The 22,854-nt window shown below is 42.3% G+C and overlaps 1 protein-coding gene across 5 annotated transcripts in view; it reads left to right on the top strand.

Annotated features, from left to right (window-relative positions):
• The window catches only part of FAM120A (family with sequence similarity 120A), a 120,235-nt gene that overhangs the window by 90,035 nt on the left and 7,346 nt on the right, over positions 1-22,854 (top strand). For 3 of the 5 annotated variants that reach the window (XM_017546886.2, XM_017546889.2, XM_017546887.2), the window contains exons 11-17: positions 4,273-4,522; positions 9,244-9,358; positions 15,138-15,347; positions 16,602-16,785; positions 17,359-17,496; positions 19,890-20,031; positions 20,985-21,081. In XM_017546886.2, the coding sequence (XP_017402375.1) occupies positions 4,273-4,522; positions 9,244-9,358; positions 15,138-15,347; positions 16,602-16,785; positions 17,359-17,496; positions 19,890-20,031; positions 20,985-21,081 (1,136 nt within the window). The remainder of the gene's footprint in view (positions 1-4,272; positions 4,523-9,243; positions 9,359-15,137; positions 15,348-16,601; positions 16,786-17,358; positions 17,497-19,889; positions 20,032-20,984; positions 21,082-22,854) is intronic. The other 2 variants (XM_017546888.2, XM_037745139.1) reach the window with 2 other exon arrangements.

Below are 22,854 nucleotides of genomic sequence, written 5' to 3'. Positions count from 1 at the left end.
GATTTTGGCTCCCGAGTAGCTAGGATTACAGGTGCCTACCACCATGCCTGGCTAATTTTGTATTTTTTTAGTAGAGACGGGGTTTCTCCATGTTGGTCAGGCTGGTCTGGAACTCCTGACCTCAAGTGATCCACCTACCTTGGCCTCCCAAAGTGTTGGGATTACGGGCGTGAGCCATTGCACCCGGCCTAGTTGTCATGTTACATGTGCTACTAAAAGAAGAAGAGTAACATCTGATGGAAAACATTGAGTTTTTAACGACAGCTTAAGTACGATAGTATTTTATGGCCCCAAATTGTATTTTGAAGGGGTGCTTTCTGTAAGGAAAATGCATTATAAGTTTAGCCTCCAGTAACATATCTGCCCTAAAGTTGTTTTTGCCAGTGTAAAAATTCGGTTTAGTGTAAGGTAAAGAAGACAGTTTAATATTCATTCTTTTAGAACTAGGCTACTTCCTGAAGTAGTAAGCTTTTCTGATAGTTGAAAAGATGAGATTAATATTTGTTGATAGTGATACACTATCAATACCTATTCATAGGTCTTCAGCTAGATGAGCTGACCTCCAGGAATCTCTTACTGTTTTAATAAGACACAGTAGGAACATGTTTCTCTTCAAAACTACCGGTACAGTGTTCATTTTGCACCACCATGCTTTTTCTAAACCCCAGATGGTACCCACCCAGGATGTGCTGGAGCCCAGTGCCATGGACAAGCCCACATACCCACAGGTTTCTGTAAAGACTCAAGTACCTTGCTGTGAGCTAGCTACTTTTATTTGCTTATTTCCTGTGGGTTGAGTAATACCAGGAGGGCCGAGAAGCCCAGAGAGAAGAGCAGCAAGTGCTCCCATCTCTAGTGGCTATCCTTCAGCTGCCCATTTGCAGGTGATTTGTAAAGCAGAACCAAGCTTTTTTCTTTCCTCAACTCCTTCCACCTTTGAGGGTGCTGTGTCAACCTGAAAATTGGATGTCCCTTGGAATTTTTCATAAGCACCAATTTTTAATTAATCTAAGTAATGTATAAAATGTGAATCAATCTCATGCAGTTTTCTCTACATAATGAGAGGCACTAGGTGCTTTTTATATTTAATCATTAGAACTGTATTGCAAAGTTAATTGTGACCTCTTATCTTAGTCCTGGATCTAGGCTGAGGTCTGAGAACTCAAGGAGACCCCTCCCTGTCAGGCACACGCCCATGCAGATTGCCCGCCTCCCCCTTGCCCCAGCTCTACATGGCACATAGTAGATGTTCCATAAATACTGATTAACTGATGGGCCTACGGTTCTGCCTCTCTTCTGTGGTGGAAGACTCAGAAGATCCTAACTGTTAGAGGTGAGCACCTTTGCTTCTGGGGCAAGCCTTTGTGTCAGTCACATCTATTTTCTTTGATAAAGACATGTATTTCTTGAATTGGACTTGCTGTTCTTGTCATGACTCTTGTACATGGGCAACAACATGCTTAGTGCTGTGAAAGAGGACACTATCCCCTCTCTGTCCCTACTGTGTCTACAGGCTTACCCGAGACAGTTCTGAGCCCTTATAGGACTCGGGGCAGCCTTTGGCTGGAGTATTGCTGTGAGTCCATCAACAAGAGTCCGGTTTCAGCTCTCAGGAGTATGTTCACCTGTTTCTGTCTGGGCTGTGTAGAGTCTTGAGACACAGCGCCAGGCCAGGCTCATTCAGACATACAGGAGGCCCTCAGAGCTCTAATGTGGAGAGTTGTTGGAGGCACCTGCAGCTGGAGTGTATGTTTCTGAGGATACCGTGCGTTAGGACTAGTGCCTGTGACCTCCACTTCACTGTGTGACCTAGGGCCTCGTGGGAGGAACTCTGCAGAGGCCTAAAGGTTTTGAAATTAAGAAGGAAAATCTTCTACCAATAGTTTTTTTTTTTCCTAGAATGAAAATGAAACATAAATGATTGCTAAAATGATTAAAGAGAGGTGAGAACAGAGTCGATGAAAGGGAAAGAAAAAAATGATAAAGATGCGTTTATTAATTATGGCTCTCTTGAAGACCCCTAGGGGACTCCGGACAGGCACAACCTAAACCCATGCTCTGTGTGTGTGGTATGTTTCAGTGTGTGTATTGTGGTGTGTGTGTGGTGGTGGGATGTGTGAGGTGGGGTTTGTTGGGGGGGTATGTTGTGTGAAGTATGTGATGTGTGCGTGGTATGAAATGTGTGTCCTCTGTGTTTGTGAGGTGTGTGTATGTGGAGTAATCTGATAGCAACATAGCATATTGGCAAACAGCTCATTCTGGAAGCCCCCGCCTTGTCTGTTTTCTCTTGCGGCCAAGCAGCCTTGTTGTTGGATCACAGGAGGGAAGGCAGGGTTGGCTCACAGGAAGGCCTGTGCATGGTAGTGGTGGTTGTGGAGATGATCCTGTATGTTCCGACACTACTTCTGGGAAAGCTTCCGGAAGCTGAGCTGTGCTGGAGATCCACAGGATGGGGGTGGGGGCGGTGCCTTAGATTGTGCGTCCAACGACAGGGTCTGCTTCATGATGGAGACTTTATTGGTTTTATACCTACACTTAAAAGTATTGAATAAAAACAAATAAGCATGTATTTATATATACATGTATGTCTGTGTTTTGACTTGATGGACTTTAAGCATTTGGAGTGTTTGAAATAGTCCTTTAACATCTAAACACTAAGATATTCAAATGTAATGATAGACATTTGCCTAATGAGAGCAGTAACATTTTTGTAAAAGGAAAATGTTCAGTGACTGCCTTAACTTATACCCCAGCTGTGCCCTGCAGGCTTCATGTAAGGGGACACTATCTGGAGCTGGCTCCGGAAGGGCTTGTCACAGAGCCCTTGCAGTGAGATCTTGACTCAATGTGTTCCTATATGTGACACTGTTACCTGACTTGTCAGGTAGTGAAATGTGTTTAAGCATTTTTTTTTTCTGTTGCTGAGACAGTGTGTATCCAAGTATCTAACTCCTGGCGTTTTTCATGACATTTTAAGAGATTATTGTATTGCCTGATTATATTTAGACTTAGAGTGGAACTGGAGATTAGCCAGTAATACATTTAACTCTGTCCTGCTTTTGGATTCTTCAGGATGCCTTAGGTGTTACTTTAGAGAAGACAAACCCAGATAGATTAATGTGATTTGGATAGAATGAATGTGTTGAAGATCAAATTAGAGTTTATGATAGCATCCTGGTCTCTGAACAGCCACTGACCTTGGAGTGGGCTGTGTACTGGAATGTGTTAGCCAGGGACGGTGCCTTTGCTCAGGTGTAGCAGCACTGGGCAAGGGGCCACACTGGACCCTGCTGTGGTTCTGGTGTTTATTCAACTAAAGTGAACCACTTGTTACTTATGAAATGCACACTCAGATTTCCCTATTGGGTCGTTACCTCAGTGCAGTTGATGAAATTTTAACATTCTACTATGCAGTATGGATTGTTTTTGCTTTATTTCCTTGTCACTGTTTTTTCCTTAATTTATTGGGAAATCAACTGGGAAAATGTGGATGTTTATGTATTTGTAAGAATTAATTGACTAACAGTAAAACATCTGTGGATAAAGGTATTGTTTTTGTTATGTCAACTTAGAACTTCTTGTCGTTTTTGAGACCAAGTGTTGGATAACTTTATACTCTGAAGTCTTGCTGAATAGAATTACTGTGTGCTGGCATCATCCGGGACTTCAACACTTGGAATATGTGCATCTGCTTGTGTTTTATGGCCAGTCTTAAAAATAGAGTTTAACAGTTAAATTTGTTAAAGTGGGAAGTTCACTAAAGTGGTTACTGAATGCAAATTATTTCTCAAATCTAATTTATGAGGGTATTTATCTATGTAGAAAGAGATTACGTATCCAAATTGGATTTGGCATGTTAAAATAATTTGATAACCACATACTTCTGTGAATGACACCGATTGTTATAACTAAAACTATTTGTAGTTTTAGTTTTTAGTTTTTAGTTTATTTTAGTTTTATAAAATGTTAAAATGGATTTTGTCTAACATCTTGATTTATACATATTAATTATGTGAGGAAATCAAGTCATAATTTGATTGGATGAAACTTATTTGTGGCCTAAAATCTGAACAAGCTGTTAATTGCATGGAATAGAAGGGCAAACAAAATACCCACGAGGACTTGATGGTTGGTGGTTTGCTAGGGAGAGAATGCATCGTTACCTGAGAGGCGATTTCTTCAGACCAATTACTACAGCTGCTTATGTTTGTTAAGACTGAAAGTAGGTGAATGATGCATGAATGTGTCTTCTCTGGTTTTTTGTTTCTGTAGTCTCACCAGTGATCATTAAAGAATGGGCAGCTTACAAAGGGAAGTCTCCTCAGACCCCGGAACTGGTTGAAGCTCTTGCCTTCAGGGAGTGGACCTGTCCCAACCTGAAGAGGCTATGGTTGGGCAAGGCGGTGGAGGACAAGAACCGCAGGATGAGGGCCTTCCTGGCCTGCATGAGGTCGGACACCCCGGCCATGCTCAACCCTGCCAACGTGCCCACTCACCTCATGGTGCTCTGCTGCGTCCTACGGTGGGTGCCACGAATGGGAACTGGGACCTGGGTCCCAGCCAGTTGTAGGGGCTGTGACCACAGTGTCAGATGAGTTCTAGAGAGGATGTAAAGTTTATTCCGGATCAATCATGTTGTCTGTTGAAATTTATCGTTATCCCACATTTATATATGTGATAGAAATGTAGGCTATGTAAATGCAATCTAGATTTTAATAGCTATGATACAGTATGTTTGTAGTGTTTTTACACAAACATGATGGCGAGTATTTGTATATCTAAACATGAAAAAGTACAGTCAAAATATGGTATTATAATCTTATGGGACCACCATTATGTGTGTGGTCCATTGTTGACCAACACATTAGTGTGGCACATGACTGTATTTATATCAGTACGGACTCCTGTCCTCTTTTACAGGGTCATAATCAATTCACTTGGGGTTATATCCAGCTCTGCCTTACCCTTGCTCACATTGTCCCGGCTCTGGCCTTGGGAGCTGTCTTAGGTTGGCCTTTGTGACACACACCGTCCTCTTTTTTGGGGAGAGCTTCCTTGCTTTTTGGTGCTGTGAGATGCTTCAGGCATGCTTTTTGTTTCCCTGCTCCAGCGTCAGCCATCTCTCCAAAGAGCAGCCCTGGTTCCTTGTCATGAAGAAGGTATCTGGAAACCCAGGTCTGGGTGCTGGTGTGGTTCTGCTGCTGGGATTTCTCTGCGTCTGTGCCCTCACAGCCCACAGCTGTGGTGTATGGGTAGATACTGTTGATGTTTTGGAGTTTAGTTGAGTTAGGATGCATACTAGATGTTCATTAGGTTTTATAGTTGATTGGTTTGATTTGGTTTTAAAAGAACTTCAAACATAGAGAAAAGCTGCAAGTACAATACAGAAACCTTTTTTTTTTTTTTTTTTAACTTGACTGCTTTTCTAACAAATGAGGGCATTTTACTTTATAACCACCATAGAGCCATCAAAATCAATCCATAGTGATGCTGTAGTCCATCCCACCCTTCAGAGTGGTTAGGCTTGTTGTCCCAATAGTGTCCTTCATGACAAGGAACCTGTTCCTGTTCCAGGACCTCTCTTTGCTTTCAGGAGTGATGCCCTGCCTGGAGGTGCACATCTCCTGCACATTAGGCAGACGCTGGCTCTGAGGATTTGGTGCAGGGTGTCTGAGGCTCCTCTGTGTGGAGCTACTCTCATCTTTTGTGACTGTCATGTGGAAGTGCTTGGAGGCCTCATAAAGGTTTCACTTCTCAGACAGCTAGCACGTTTGTAGCAGCATGGACTGAGAGCCTTCTGTTTTTCTGGGGGCCCTCAGCTCACTGCACCATCGTCTGTTTTGATGTTCCCCTTGTTACCTTGCCAGCTGGCCTTTGTTGTCTTCTCTGAGCACCTCTTTACTTCTCCACAGATGTTCTGCTTGCCCCTGTGTCTCCCTGCCTCACCCCTGGTATCTCCATTTCTCCAGGCAGCCCTCGTTCCTCCAAGTGGGGGATGGCATTTAGAAGCCAGGCTCTTAGAGTTGGAGGTTCCTTGCTGTGGGAACTTTGCTGCCCTGGCCCTCCTAGTGCAGCATGGGCAGTTCCACCCCAACACTGCTGCTGCGTGTTCTTATTTCTCATTGAAAACAGTGGTTTCACCCTGGTCCCTCCAAGCTGGCACAGTCCAGCATCCCTCCCCACGTTCGTAGGGCATGGTCTAGCATCCTGCTGCACTCATAGCTTCTGGCTCTGGCAGTGAGAGGCTTGGCTAGGAAGCCCTTACGCCCCCTTATTTGGTCAGGATCCCTGTGTTGCACAGTCCCCATTGCCCCTGCTTCTTTTGGGGGCCTGCCTCACCCTCTGGGCTGGCACTGCCTGTGCAGGCATAACTGACTGTCCCTCCCACTGGGTCTCAACTACCTGACTTTAGGAAGGGAGGGATACAGCTTATTCATGTTTTTATTTCCTGATGTTTCGTAAATTTATAACAAATGTTAAGGCCAATAACTTATTTAGGAAGACTCAATTAAACGGAGATTGACTTAGAGCACAGTGTGTCAGCTGAACATGATTTCCATTGAAGACTGGCTCATGGGAAATACTCCTCCATTTTTTATTTATTTATTTATTTTTTATTTTTTAGTGGAGTTTTTTTGCTCTTTTTGCCCAGGCTGGAGCGCAGTGGCACCATCTCAGCTCACTGCAACCTCTGCTTCCTGGGTCCAAGTGATTCTCCTGCCTCAGCCTCCTGAGTAGCTGGGATTACAGGCATGCGCAACCACACCCAGCTAATTTTTTTTTTTTGTTATTAGAAATGGTGTTTCACTGTGTTGGTCAGTCTGGTCTTGAACTCCTGACCTCAGGTGATGCACCCGCTTCAGCCTCCCAAAATGCTGGGATTACAGGCATGAGCCACCATGCCCAGCTGACTCCTTCTTTATTTTTGCTTTTAGAGGCTTCTGGTTTTTTCTGACGGCAAATTCAATTAAGGACATGTTTTTATCAATAACAATATTATATTCATAGAAAGCTTAAGACTTTGGGTTCTCTGAGATCAAGTCAGCAATAATGAATTTGATTATTTTTATGTATTTTTTCTCTTCCAAGTTTAGTGTGACACATGGCCTTCAATCTAGCAGAACACCTGACTGGCCACCATCTACTTGACCTAAGGTGCATGCTGGGACCCTGTGTGAGGACACACTCTGGGGCCCCATGGCCACGGCAGGATGAGCTGCTATTGCACCATAGGAGGCAAGGGCCACATCATTTCAGCTTTGTGTTTAAGCTTATGGTCAGACGCATGATGCCGTCCCATCTGCTGTATTTCTCTGCTCCTCCAGTGGCTGGTGCCTTGTGGCCTGCTCTGTGTGAGCACTGAGATGCAAGGACAGCGAAGAAGCCATGCAGCTGGTCCTTGTGGCATTGCCTCCCGTCCTGCTCTTTTGTTTGCTCATCTTGGTGCCTGGTGCCTGGGGCCTGGCAGCGAATGCCAGCCCTTTCTCAGCAGTGATACCAGAAACACCTGTGCCATTTCTTCAGCACTGTTGAGATGGCCGTCAGCAAGACAGAAATCAATGGGCATGGCCATGCTCCAGTTATCTTCTTTTTACAAACACAGGCAGCCAGCTTATAGCTTTTTTAAATTCCTTTGTGGACTATTATCAATTTCTATTGGACAGATGTTTCTTCGTGAATAGAGTCAGGTGATGTCTTTGGGGTGGAGCCCCACAGAAGGGATATGATGGTCTTCTCATTGCTCCTTAAGGCAGTTTAGTTTTTGCTTTTACTAGTGATGTGCCAGTCATAAACCTTTTGCAAAGAATGTGATTTTTTTCATTGCAAATACTGATGGTTTAATTAAATAAAACTTTCACATTTTTTTAATATATCTATCAAATGTAAATACCATACAAATGTAACATTCGCTGTTTGTTTACCTTGAGATTGCATTTACATCCTACTTTTGCCACATTAATTTGACCATGACGTATATAAGCACTCTGTGCCTCAGTTTCCCCTTCTCTAAAATGGGATAATTATTATTCCTGCCTCAGAGTTTCTATGACAGTAGATGAGTTACAGTGTGTAAAGTGCATAGACCAATGCCTTGGCACCTAGCAAGCACGTAAACTTTCCACTTTGGGCTTCAAGTGAAAATATATCTCAGTGAGCTGTCTAGAACCTCTCCTACTTAGTTTGTGTTCCCATGGATGAATGTTAATTCATACAAGAATAATTTAGTGCTCAGCACCAACTCTGACCTTGGGTTTTGTTAAAACTCAGATTTAAAACTCAGATTTTAAGCACTGAGCAAACTTACTCTGTAGATGGGAATGGAAAGAACTTTGTTAAGCATGTCACACTTCTCTGAACTCCTTTTATTTGCCAGAAATCACATAGTAATCTGTCATCAGAAGTTATTTTTAGTGATCAGCTGGCAACTTGATTAGATCATCCTTCAAGTTTATTGAATGCAAAGAACTGGGAACCGTTAGACTTCAGAAAGGTTTATGATTAAGTCGTTATAATTAGCCTTCACTTTCTCATGCCCAGGCACTCCTTGGGGTTGTGCTTACACAGTGCTCTAGGGTGTTTGTGATTCAGGCAGTGCCGTTACCGAGAAGGAAAGGAGACTCTCAGGCAGACCTGTTCTAGTTGAAGTTGAAGATTTGGAGATTGATTGTCCTTCAGCAGCCACTTCAGGGTGCACACATTTTACTGTGACTCTAGTGATGGTCCTATGCATTGCTTTTCTTGAGTCTGACTCCCCCTCACCCTGTGGTACTGACCCCATCTTTGGTTGTTTACCTCCTCCATGGACCTGCAGCTGCAGAGTGGCTAGGCAATGGTCTTTGCTTTTCATCTCGGGATTTCTCTTCTTATTTGTACCTAGGGTCTGCCTCCTGGGTATCCTGGCTTGAACAAAAAATGAATGAATCCTGAAAATTGGAACTTAGAATGTATTTTCAGGGTTTAAATACTTCACAGGAGTGAAGTTGTGTCAAAAATCACTGACCAGCTAGTTTTCAGTATGCACAATTTAAATTATTCTTAAGTAAAACATCCTGATCATCTTGGGTGATTATGTTTTCATTCATAATGGCATCATCAAGTGAAAATAGAAAAGCTGAATAAGAAATCACGTGGGTCTTCTTAGCTCACCTCATCTGGAATTTACCTAGAACCTCCCACTGGGCTTGTCGCTATGACAGCTGACCACTCAGTAATCACCAGCCTTTCGTTTCTGCCCCTCACCAGGTACATGGTGCAGTGGCCAGGAGCACGCATCCTCCGGCGTCAGGAGCTGGATGCCTTCCTGGCTCAGGCGCTGTCCCCCAAACTCTACGAGCCTGATCAGCTCCAGGAACTCAAGGTAATTTATCAGCTTCATTGCATTGTCTTGGACAATCTCGCTTTGGATTTTGGTGTAATACAGCTAACTTTCAACAGGCAGAATTGCTAAATCTTTAATTGCTTTAGTGCACTAAACTAATAATACTAATATGATAAGAACTTGAACGATTGCCTTCATGGCAAAAGGAATACTGAATATTCCTTTCTAGTTATGGATTTACTATCCCCAGTTTGGAAATGATTAGTCCCACTGTAGTCAGAGAATGATTTCCCCTTGTTTACCATTGGGTGTTTATTCTTATTTATCACATCATAAAATAAACTTGCTTTTTATATATTAGGAGGGGATTCCAAACCCTGAGAGGGCTTGATCTTAAGAATGTTCTAACATCTAGCGAGGATTCTTTTTCTTATTTCATTTCATTGTTCCTAATTACAACATTAGTTTTCTCTAAAAAATATTCTTTGCCCCTCTAGTATTATAAAATCCCTTATAAAAAACCACTTGAAGAACGATGTTACATCATCATTTCTGTGCCCCTTTAAGTCAGCATTTAACATCATATTCCTTTTAATTTTGCCTTCTAGTAATTCCTTTTGTTCTTTGTTTTAACAGTATTGATTTTTCTTCAAGTTGTCACCTAATTTTTCAGTGTGAATATCTTTTTCAATATACTTTCATTAGTTACCTGGTTCACATGGTTGTAATTGCTTTCTAATTTCCATATTAAATTTTAGAAAGTTCAAGACTTTTCAAAGCTGGTTAAATTAGTAGATCAACCTTTTCTTTTCAATGTATAGGATTTTGTTTTTTTCTTTGCCATCAGTTCTTTTGTTTTGTTTTGTTTTACAGAGTTTGATTTGTAATCAGTTAATCTCTTTCCACAAAATTGCCTTCACCTTAGATCTTTTTGGCATTCTTTATGAAGGCATTCTTTCCAGCAGGGGAATTTTAGGCTCACTTTATAGATTTTCAGTATTCAATAGTTGTTGCTTAATAAATTTCTAGTTTTCCCTAAATTATCATGTTAAATTGAGTAATTTGGTGTTAAGTGACCCTCCTCAACTGTGTGGAACTCACCTGAGACTTCTTATGACTTAGAAATAAGCTAAGTAAAAAAACCAAAACTTAGGAGAATTCACTTCAAATTATATTCTTTGCTTTGTAGATCAAGCTTTTCTGTTTGTTAGACAGAAATTATTATTTTTAATGTTTTTGAATTTACGTTTCTGTTTTCAATGTTTGGTCAGGTGTCCCCGTCAGGCAGTGTGGCTGGTGCTAAGTCAGGTCCTTCCCCGTATCCTCACCTGGTTTGTCTCATCACCACCGTCTTCGTCACAGACTGTGCTTCAGGGGGTTGGAGATACTTTTGCTAGAGTGTGGTGCCATCCCTCTACCTCTACTCCTGTTTCTCTTATATAGATTATTACATCAGTATTGACATCCCAGTTCTGAAAATCAGACCGCCAGGTATCAGGTATGCCCACTAAGCCTTATTCACCATCAAGTTACTTTTACTCAAAGTTCATCTTATATTTCATATCCTTTTCATTTTTGGATCAACACATAGGATATAACTTTTGACAATCACACTCTAAGCTTTCATTTTGGTTCTTTTGAGATCTTAGTGCTTTCATGGTTTTCTCCTGGTTCTTCATCTAAAGCCAGACATTTGTAGAGATGTGCTCAGAAAGACATAGGTATGTATAGTAAACTTCAGTCTGACTCATCGATCCTCTGGGTCTTGCTTGTCTGGAGGTCGACAGTTCCCTTTAATAAGAACAGCCTATACCTGTAAGTGCTTCATTTTCATGATTAGTATAAATTCTGAAAGACCCGTAAGGAAGAATAGCATTTGTTGAGGGGAAAGGCAGTTGTTTGCTTTTTTGTTTTTTAAGATTTAAGATCCTCTCAGCTATCATCAGATTGAGAATTAATAGGAATGATCATTATTTAAATGCTACAAAAATTCCTATGCAGAGCTGAGGGTTCCAAAATTCAGTGATAGAAAATTAAATTCTAAAATTGCCTTTTCATTTAACCACTAAAATTTTGTGCAATATCCAAAGCAACAACAATGCTTTGTTGTAATACACTATTTCATGGTGTGTGATATAGTCAACTCTTGACTGTTAACTGGTGTGTCTGGGCCTGCTACCCAGTTTGTGGATTGCCCAGACCCTGTTTCTCTTCTCCCATTTATCGTCCACTCTGTGGTTGGCCATCAGAGGAGGAAAAGAGGGAGGAAAAACCCAGTGCTGACAGTTAGGACTCTTGTTAACTTTTTCTAATGGGAGGTTTGGTAGGAAAAGACATTGAAACTGTTAGTTACAATGAATTTTTAAGAATTTCATCTCATCCATGCTTTCTTCGTCTGCCATGTCCATGAATAATTGAGAGTGTTCCATGTGGCTCCTTGAATACCTGTGACAGTGATTGATGACCCTCATTTTTCCTGTTATATTTTTTAAGCCCTTCTCCTAGGTTACCAGCATGAATATAATTAAGGTAAAATTAGCAGTGACCCTGTGTTTCGAGGAGGGTGGGTAAATAATGAGGAGAAAGAACTTTGTACCATTATAATATTTGTACAGTTTCTTTCTCCCTTGCCTTGACATCCCTATAACTGCCTTAAGTTCTTTTAACTGTTTCACATGCCAAGTGCAGAATATAAAATATGGAAGGAAAGTGAAGAGCTTTAAAGACAGTATTAGGGGCCTGCAACATGTCTGTGATATGTGTAAGAGTTATTTTGCATATAGGAAATATGACAAATTGAAGTAAGAGTCTGTTGCCCAGTAATTAGATGTTGGACAAAGTAACGTCGCTCAAATTTGATTCTTGAGCTAATTGGTCAGAGAGATTAACTTCCGTATTTGTATTTCTTATAAAGTCAGAACTTTTTGTATTTCTCTAGTTGATGAACTTTGGATGATGTTGAATATTTTATCTCAATTGATGTAAAAGAATGAGATTAGAATGTGAGTATTGCAGCCATTTTTATAATCAAGGGTTCAGATTTGGGTTCTCCCAATTACCAGCTCTGTGATCCTGAGCCCACTGTGACCCGTCTGTACAAGGGAATACTATTTAGAGGTGCCTGCGTTCTGTGTTGTTTAGAGATGACAATGACAATGAAAAAAGCAGTGTTTGATACATATTTCTTAAGTACTCCATAAATATTAGATATTATTATTTATATAATTAACATAAGGGAAAGAAAAGCACCATGCAATGTAAGTTTAAAAATTTTTCAAAGGAAGCAGATTTACACCACAATCAGGATTTTATTCAGATTGTTTATGCAAGCTCTTATTCAAAGAACTTTTCTCTTTTAGATTAATGCTAGTTGTCATTACTAAAACCTCTAATTATCTTAGCTATAAACATCATTTAAAAAATTCTTCATGTGCAGAAATCACAAGCATTCCTATACACCAGTAACAGAGAAACAGAGAGCCAAATCATAAGTGAACTCCCATTCACAATTGCTACAAAGAGAATAAAATCAGCAAAAAATTCTTAAAAATGTAATCCTTTAATGTTAAGACCATTTGATACACATGCGTGCACACACACATAGGCATATACACACACGCGCACGCACACTGTAGCCTTGCTGCATTCTTCCTGTCAGCAAATTTGGAGGTTAATAGTTCTAACTAGGGTGCTTCTGTGCCGTATACATCTGCTACTGTTTCTTAAGTTTGGTGTGCAGATAGCCATTTTCCTGGTGAGTGGTTTTGAGTTACATTAGTTGAGTTACATTGATTGTAAAGGTTTGAATCTGGATGTGATCACCAGCCTGTTCCTAAGAAACAACTGCAGGGGCATGGATGTGTTGGCTAATGCCTGTAATCCCAGCACTTTGGGAGGCCAAGGCAGGTGGATCACATGAGGCCACGAGTTCAAGACCAGCGTGGCCAACATAGTGAAAACATGACTGTACTAAAAGTACAAAGATTAGCCAGATGTGGTGGTGCACGTTTATAATCCCAGCTACTTGGAAGGCTGAGGCAGGAGAATGGCTTGAACCTGGGAGGTGGAAGTTGCAGTGAGCCAAGATTTTGCCATTGTACTCCAGTGTGGATGACAGAGCACGATTCTGTTTCAAAAAGAAACACCGTTAGGTTGGTGCTGCATGTGCTTACACAGAGGGTGTTGGTGGCATTTTGTGTTTGACATTTGGATAGCCATGCAAACAACTTTAGAGCAGCATTTTCTCTCCCTAATCCTTGACCTGGGTTCTCTGTTCTCTGGCGTAGGGCAGAGAGTGGGGCACGGAGGCCCCTGGGTTAGAAGCAGTGGAGTCCCACCTGACTGGAAGGGATTTGTGGTCATTTCCACAGAGCAAGGGGCCAGGAGATGGGTGTCCTGGTCATTCATGGGCCACAACCCTGCTTGGGCACTTTCCAGTAGGGTCAGCTCCCTTTTTCTGCCTTGAGAATTCTCCCTTTCTACAGCTCAGAGGTGGGGGTGGCTGGGGTCTAAATGAATCAAGTACATACATTTTCTCCATTTTATTCTAGTTTGACCTCTCTTCCTCCACTTGGCATATAAATATAAAAATGCATCGAATCCTATCACCCTAGCCATACCTGCCTCCAAGGGAACGTTTTTTTAGTTCACTTCCCAACAACTACATGGGAAAAGGAGGAGCTGGTGATGTTCAGTAGGATCCAGAGGCGTAAACACCTTGTATAAATGGGTGAACAGACTTCTCCAGGTTTTGGAAGGTTAACTGCATTGTTAAAATTTTAAAAAAAGGTTGGGAAGCAGTGTTAGCAGATAATAGGGAACGTTATCACAAACAGCAAAAACAGCAGATGATCGTAAGTTTATTAGCATTTGGCACCAGAATGACCTTTTTCCCTTTAATGAAAATCCCTTTTACCTGCCACAAATAGGCTTTGCCTAGATTGATCTCCTGTAAACATTGCATTCTTGAACAGCCACCAAAGTAGGAAGACAAAAGCCAGAGGAGAGCTAAAATTGTACCCTGGATAATCCACAAACTAGGTCTTTCACATGCAGATGATCAAGAGTTGACTGTACTCACGTTAGTGTTTCTTCCTCTGCTTATCAGGCACTTGAACCATGGGCTCTACATACAGAAGGCAGGCAGCCAGCAGTCAACACTGAGGGAAGTTAAAGTCTGTGCAAATTCTAGTAGTAGGTATAGTTCGTTGTCTTCTTTCATTTATAAGCTATCCATTTCTCTGGAAGACATTTTGACAGTCTTATTAACAAGTTGCAATTAAAAACATTGACATATAAAATAATGTAAACATAAAGTACAAATTTGTTTTAGAATGTGATTATACCAAGTAATTTTTTAATGTAACTATTTGAAAATGCAGAATCTTAATAGAGTGTTCATTTTTGACACTCTTTCTGATCATGCATTACCTGTGTGCAGATCTGAAATGTGAAGTCTTATTTCATGAATAAATTGTGGAGCTCTGGACTAAGTTGACCACACATCACTGCTCATTTTGTCACATGTCAGCCTTAAGTACAGTCTTACTCTATACTATGGAACGCTTTATAAGCCCAAACTGAAATACTTGAGTATGCTTATAAAATATTCTCTTAAATTCAAATGTGTTAAAGCACATAAGTATTTCTGTTCAAATGAGGCCAGTGTTAGGTCAGTACGAGGTAATGATAGGACTTCTTAGTGGTGCTGTTTTGTTGAGGAATATTTTGTTAACGTTGGAGAGGTTTAGTAAGATATTTTAAGAATTCAATTCTGTAGTACTCTTATTCCATAGAAATTACTCTTTTCAATTTAAAGATTGAGAACCTAGATCCCCGAGGAATTCAGCTGTCAGCTCTCTTCATGAGTGGAGTAGACATGGCTTTGTTTGCAAATGATGCTTGCGGACAGCCAATCCCCTGGGAACACTGTTGTCCTTGGATGTATTTTGATGGGAAACTCTTCCAATCCAAACTCCTCAAAGCCAGCCGGGAAAAGACCCCACTCATCGACCTCTGTGATGGTCAGGTATGCTCAAGGGCTGGGTGGCTGCCTTTAACTGCAATAAAATAAAGCTCATTGGCTAAATCTGTCATCTTTTGTACAATATTTATCATCCTGTGTTTCAGGATTCTGTTTTAGGATAGGCCCAGTGCTGAGTGACACTAAATCACTTCAGTACCCACGATGAGCCAAGCTCCTGATATAACATTGTTTCTCGTTATTTGTGGTGTAATGTTCTAAAATTCACCTTAAATGCCAGATTAGTGAACACTGAACCATTGCTCCTAGGGAAAATACAAGTTGCTGGGTTCCTTCAAGGCTTTGGTCACATATTTTGTCAACCAATCAGCATACAATCTTATTTCCTGTACTTTTTTGGCTTAAAGACACCTTATATAATATGGATTGTTGATTGATTATTATTGCATTCACAGCCACTAGCGTCATAACACATGCCTGAACAAAGCTTCTCTAACATACATTTTCTCCATAAGGCACATCACCGCCTCCCTGTGCATTTAGGAACACCAGACAGCACTTCAGCACTATACTTGGGGACCATTTTATTTGTTTTTTTTTGTTTTGTTTTGTTTTATTATGAGACAGATTTTCACTCTTGTCGCCCAGGCTGGAGTGCAGTGGGATAGTCTCGGCTCACTGCAAACTCCACCTCCCAGGTTCAAGCGATTCTCCTGGCTCAGCCTCCTGAGCAGCTGGGATTACAGGTGCCCACCACCACGCCCAGCTAATTTTTGTATTTTTAGTAGAGACGGGATTTTGTCATGTTGGTCAAGGCTGGTCTTGAACTCCTGACCTCAAGCAGTGCACCCACCTTGGCTTCCCAAAGTGCTGGAATTACAGACATAAGCCCCTGCACTGAGCCAGGGACCATTTTAAACAGTGAAGTCACCAATAAAAAAGGACAAAATTGTGAAACACGTGGCACTAAATAAACTCTGAAAAGGATTTTTGTTTTCAGCATGAGCTGAAACAAGAAGGCAGTCGTTGTCATGTTTGACCTTAGCTGGGGTCAGTGCATCAGGCAACTAAAGTTTTTGCCATGTACTGCACAAGTCTGCAGATGATCAGAAAACAACCATGAGTATTGATTTTTGTGTTTACAGATAAATGTTAGCAAGTAGGCAAATTTGCAGACATAGAATTCATGAATAAAGAGGGCCAACTGTACAGTCGATAGATCTTATTTCTTTAGTGCTCATTTAAATTCAATTAAAACCTTGTGGATGGCATTTTCACATGCTGGTCCTTAACTTCCAGGCTGAGCAGGCTGCCAAGGTAGAGAAGATGCGCCAGAGCGTCCTCGAGGGGCTCAGCTTCTCCCGGCAGAGCCACACGCTCCCTTTCCCGCCACCTCCTGCCCTGCCCTTCTACCCTGCCTCTGCATACCCCCGGCACTTTGGGCCTGTCCCACCCTCTCAGGGCAGGGGCAGAGGCTTTGCAGGTGAGTTGATTGGAACTTGTTCCTGTGGGTAACAGATGCCAGATGCCTATAAAGAATGTGCAGCCCTTATAGGCAAGCCCATCTGTTGTGTTGACCTTGTCATTGTTGGTCTTGGAGATCCCGCAGCAGCAGTTCTTCAAGTCCGTGAGGAGCAAGTTTGATCCTGGAGATTAGGGGAGAGGGACCTGCTGACGCTGATGCAAAAGCTGCATCGTAAAATCTGTCAGTCAGTCTGAAAACTCCACTCACATTTTAAGATATATATATTTTTATCATGTGTAAGGGAAAATAAACCTACCCAGGTCAGAGACAGCCATCTTTCCAGACTCATCTCTCAGGGTCCATCCTGAGCCCCATGTCAGTGCCCTGTTTCATGACCCACTGCAGGGAGGGTGGCCTTTCAGTGCTGGTCCCCAGGGACCATGGGCGCAGGACAGCGAGGTGACGAGAGGGGCCAGGAGAGCCCTCCGCGGCAGCTGGAGGAGGCAGGGGCCACTCTGCCTGAACACCCAGCAGGGCCCTGAGTCCTGTCCCTTACACTTCTCCCCTCTCTCTCTACCCCGGGTCCCACAGGCGTCTGTGGCTTTGGAGGCCCCTATGGGGAAACGGTAGCAACAGGCCCCTACCGTGCCTTCCGTGTGGCGGCAGCATCGGGACACTGTGGAGCCTTCTCAGGCAGTGACAGCAGCAGGACTAGCAAGTCCCAGGGCGGTAATTATACCCACCCCTTCCCAGAGCTTCTGCCTGCCAGCACTTCCTTCGCTCCATCGTCTGGCGCCTTCCTTCCTGTCCTCATGAGTCCCTCCTCCAGCAGAACGGCCTTTCTTCTGGGTCCCTGCTCTGACCCTCCTTGACCGCTCCTCCCGAGACTCTCTGCTCTCAGGTCTCGGCAGCGGCTCTGCTGTGGCCAGTCTCTCCTTTCAGGGTAGGCCACTGAGTGTCCACCTAGAACAGAGCCTTTCTGTGCACCTGACCATCGCCTCGTGTTCATAGGATGAGCTGCTGGCTAATAGTGGCGTTTCTTTCCCAAGCAGCCATCTTTTGGTAAAGATTATCATACTTGTATAGAATATTCTAATGGTCACAGAATTCCTGACATAAAAAGTCTGTCACAGTTTGTTTCACAGAAACATTTTTAAACAAAGATCTAATGTTGGGAATCTAAACAAGGCAGTTTACTGTAGATTCCCAGTGCTTCTCTTTGCATTTGTATTAGGCTTGCAAAGGAGAAAAGGGTCTTAACATTTAGCATAGGAAGCAATGTCTTGTGGTGGTGCTGTAATTGGAAGCCAGTGACCTGTGTCTTTGTCCTAATCCCACGTTTTGGAACTGCAGATCTAAATCTGCCCATTAAGTCACATAACAGGACTGAGTGTTCAGATGTGATTTTTGGAGTCACATTGAGGATGGGCAAGCCTTTCTCTCTTGATCTATGATTTTCCAACTCAGTTACATGGGGTAGTTAGGGAGGCCAGCAAGGGACACTGTGTGGAAAGGTGACTCTTGGCAGACTTGGCGATGGGTCAGTCCTTCTGTCTGCAACCTCAGGTTGCCTCTGCTTTCCCTGGTGCAGCTGCATGCCCCTCTGCCTCCTCCGTCCGCCCACCAGCCTCCTGCAGGGTACTACTCTGCTCTGTGACTGCTACTCATGCAGCTCACAGCTGTGTTTTCTCTCTGTTTCTTGATTTGCTTCAGCTCCTATTAGTGCCTTGAAACTGAAGCTGGCCTGTAGTTGGGATCAAAGATGGAGGGAGAGGGGAGACTGTACTATGGATAGTGTGGGGTAAGAAGTGAACTCTTAGACTGGAATGATAAAAGCAACCTGCTTCCAAACTTTCTTAAAATTGTGTCTGGAACTCAGATTTGCATTGCCCAGTGTAGTAGCTGCTGGCCACATGCTCTGTTGAGCACTTCAACTCTGGCTAAAATGTGTAAAATATCAGATTTTAAAACTTAAAATAGGAAGCAGACTAAAATAGCTCATCCATTTTTTATCTTGAGCCAGGCACAGTGGCTCATGCTTATAATCCCAGCACTTTGGGAGGTCAAGGAGAGAGAATTGCTTGAGGCAGAAGTTCAAGACCAGCCTAGGCAACATAATGAGACCCTTGCCTCTACAAAAAAATTTTAAAAGTTAGCCAGGTGTAGTTGTACACACCTGTAGTCCCAGCTACTCAGGAGGCTGAGGTGGGAGGATCGCTTGAGCTGGGAGGTCAAGGCTGCAGTGAGCCGTGATCATGACACTGCACTCCAGCCTGGGTGACAGAGCAAGACCTTGTCTCAAAAAAAAAAAAAAAAAAATTTTTTTTTTTCTTGACTACTTGTTACAATAGTATTATTTTGGATACATGGGGTTAAATAAATATATTATTAAAACGTCTTTCCTCTGTTTCTTTGTACATTTTTCATGTAGCTACAAGAAAATACAAAGCTTGTTGTAGGTTTCTGTTGGACAATGCTGAATTGCCTCAACTAACACCAAGAGGACAGTTTATTATGGTCCATTCCCACTGTTAGAAAGCAAGATGCTTGGGGCTCTGGTTTTGTTTATTTTTTTGTTTTTAATCAGAAGTTTTGCGGCCAGTTAGCAATTTGAGAATTTTCTTAGGTCAGAAAACTTATAATTTGCAGCAATTAAAAGAAATTAGTAAATTCTATTTGTGACTCTGCTTAAGGAAATTCTAATTTAAAAATAGAATAAGAAATACAGGCTAGATTTATCGATTCTATGATGTTTGGTTAAGGTAGTAAACCTGGAAGTATTTGCCTAAAGAGAAAACATTCTGAGTTTGCAGATTTCCATCTTGGTAATATAGAAGGCATGCCATATGTACCGATGACAACACTTTATTGAATCTTTTTCTATCTAAAAAGGCTTGCACATTTGCAGTTGTAACCTAATTCAGTTGTCATGGGTTCTTCACAATAAAGTCAAACAGTGTGCACATAGATACACTACATAATACAAAATTTTACAAAGTAGGAGAAAGTAGCTTCATGGTAAATGTAAACCAAAATTGAAAAGATGTTTCTTGCTGTGCCTTTTTGCTATTCTTAATTCTGTGATTGTAAAGATCTTGTCTTTTCGCATATTTTTTGTGCAGGAGTCCAACCTATACCTTCTCAGGGAGGCAAACTAGAAATAGCTGGCACTGTGGTTGGCCACTGGGCTGGGAGCAGGCGGGGCCGTGGGGGCCGGGGGCCTTTCCCCCTGCAGGTGGTTTCTGTCGGAGGACCAGCTAGAGGGTAAGTTCTGAGCCACGAGAATGTCTTTAGTATAAATAAAGAATACAGCTTCTAACTTGCTTTTTTGACTTGGGAGTTCAGTAGGAAAATTTTTATATCATTAGATACATTCTTCTTTAATATCATTTGTATTTATTTAATTATTTAGTTTTAATTTATGTATTTATTTTGAGACAGGGTCTCACTCTGTCACCCAAGCTGGAGTTCAGTGGCACAATCACAGTTCAGTGTAGCCTCAACTTTCTGGGCTCCAGCAATCCTCCCACTTCAGCCTCCCGAGTAGCTGGCATCACAGGCATGCGCCAGCATGCCTGGCTAATTTTCGTATTTTTGGTAGAGACATGGTTTCGCCTTGTTGCTCAGGCTGGTCTTGAACTCCTGAGCTCAACCTGCCGGGGTCTCTCAAAGTGCTGGAATTACAGGTGTAAGCCCCTGTGCCCAGCCTTTAATATCATTTATAATGCTTGCAATCCCATTTATAGTATTATATAATTATTTAAGTAGCCATTATTAAATAACCATACAATTTTCAATTATCCAGGTACCTTAACAATTTTTTAAAAGTAGTATTATTAAAGTACTAGTTTTCAAATCAAATGCATTGGATATGGGGGGGTGTAGCTCAGGGGTAGAGCATTTGACTGCAAATACAATGGATATGAACCAAAAAAATAAGATTGATTCCTTGGAATAAATCTTCCCATGATCATACTTAACCTGTTTATCCCTAGTGTTCCATTATTGGAACACTAAGCATGTGGGAGTTATTTATGTCCTGCTCAAGGTCATTGCCAAGGTCTGATAAAATTCAAAAAATTGCAACCCCCTGCATAAATGGGTTAATTCAGTGCTTCATAAAGTGTAAGACTGGATGGCTTTAATATCATTTGATATTATTTTAAATGTCTGTAACAGATTTAAGTGTTTATTGTTGTCCTTTTTTATTCATTTAGGCGTCCAAGAGGAGTTATTTCCACCCCAGTGATTAGAACATTTGGAAGAGGTGGAAGGTACTATGGCAGAGGTTACAAAAACCAGGCAGCGATTCAGGTAAGAAGACAACATGGTGTTTGTGCCAGTTCAGTGCCCTCAGGGATGTCTCCTGTCTGAGCTTGCACTTCTAGTGCCTGTGCTCAGACGGGCTGCGAGGATAATGCTTTAGCTGTCAGTACTCTAACACCATAACTGGCACGTAGTTGCTCACCAAATGTCCGTTTCCTAGAGCCCAGATTGTTTGCTGTTGAGTGCTTCTTCAGGTTGTCTCTCCCCTTTTCCATGGCCTGTGTCTCTGGTGGCGTCCTGCCTGGTGTGGCGTGATGGTCCAGGCGCACCTTGGAGATTGCCTGGCCCTGTCAGAGCTGGAACAACCACTTTCAGTTCTTGGTTTCCTCTCTTTTTTGCGATGTAGTCTCGCTCTGTTGCCCAGGCTGGAGTGCAGTAGTGCAATCTGGGCTCACTGCAACCTCTGCCTTCTGAGCTCAAGTGATTCTCCTCTCTCAGCCTTCTGAGTAGCTGGGAGTATAGGCGCGCCCCACCGCACCCAAATGAGTTTCGTATTTTTAGTAGAGATGGGGTTTCACCATGTTGGCCAGGCTGAACCTTTGACCTCAGGTGATCTGTCTCCCTCGGCCTCCCAAAATGCTGGGGATTACAGGCATGAGCCACCGTGCCCAGCCAATTTCTTGGTTTCTTTAATGGGAAACATTTCAGGACTGGTCTGAGCATGGACAGGTCTTATTACCACAGCACTGTTCACCATTCCTAGTGTTCTGTAAAAGAACTGGCGTGGAGCGGGAAGTATATCCACACCTGGAGCTCTGTTTTTTCACACGTAAACACGCGCATACATCTAAGGTTTTGTTTTTAAATATAGGATTGTCATGAATTTCTGTTGATGTTTCTAATTCAAACTGAGGACTACAAGGCCTTTAAAAACCTACTGTCACGTATCTGTATGTCCTTTCTTCTGTACCGAGTCACTGTAGGCTTTTCCTGCAGACAGCACTAGGGAGGAAAGGTGCATAAGCACAGGCACATGTATGTACTGTGCACACATGTACCTATGTACACAGGCATACACTATATATACATAACATGCTGTCCCCACCAATGAATGACATTATAGTTTATACTGAATCTTCCAATTCAAATGCAGGACTTCAAGACTTTTACTTAACTTCTACTTATTATCTAAATGTCCGTTCTTCCTCCCTGAGAACCTTGGTTCTTCAGAAGTCAGAAAAGGCTGGGCACAGTGGCTCATGGCTGTAATCCCAGCACTTTGGGAGACTGAGGCAGGCAGATTAGGAGTTTCAGACCAGCAGGCAATATGGCGAGACCTCGTCTCTGCAAAAAATCAAAAATTAGCTGGGCATGGTGGTAAGTGCCTGTGGTCTCAGCTACTCAGGAGGCTGAGGTGGGAGAATTGCTTAAGGCTGCAATGCGCTGAGATTGTGCCACTGCACTCTAGCCCGAGTGACAGAGCAAGACGGTGTCTCAACAACAACAAAAAAAGTAGTAGTCAGGAGTTGATGAGATTGGATATACAAAACTAATTATTGACTTTTTCCATACTGTACACACAGCAGGCTCGGAATGAATACTACCATTACCAGCCTAAATTACTGAGAACAGTTAAAAGGAAGTGTTTGCTTCTCATTCTCCCTTACCATTCTTTTGTTTTGTTTTGTTTTGTTTTGTTTTGTTTTTTTGTTTTTTTTTTGAGACAGAGTTTCGCTCTTGTTACCCAGGCTGGAGTGCAATGGCGCAATCTCGGCTCACTGCAACCTCCACCTCCTGGGTTCAGGCAATTCTCCTGCCTCA

Source organism: Cebus imitator, unplaced genomic scaffold, assembly GCF_001604975.1.
Source record: "Cebus imitator isolate Cc_AM_T3 unplaced genomic scaffold, Cebus_imitator-1.0 Scaffold192, whole genome shotgun sequence".
In the NCBI taxonomy this organism is placed as follows: Eukaryota; Metazoa; Chordata; class Mammalia; order Primates; family Cebidae; genus Cebus; species Cebus imitator.
The sequence above is the reverse complement of the archived record's forward strand: the minus strand, read 5'-3'. Positions and strand labels throughout refer to the sequence as shown.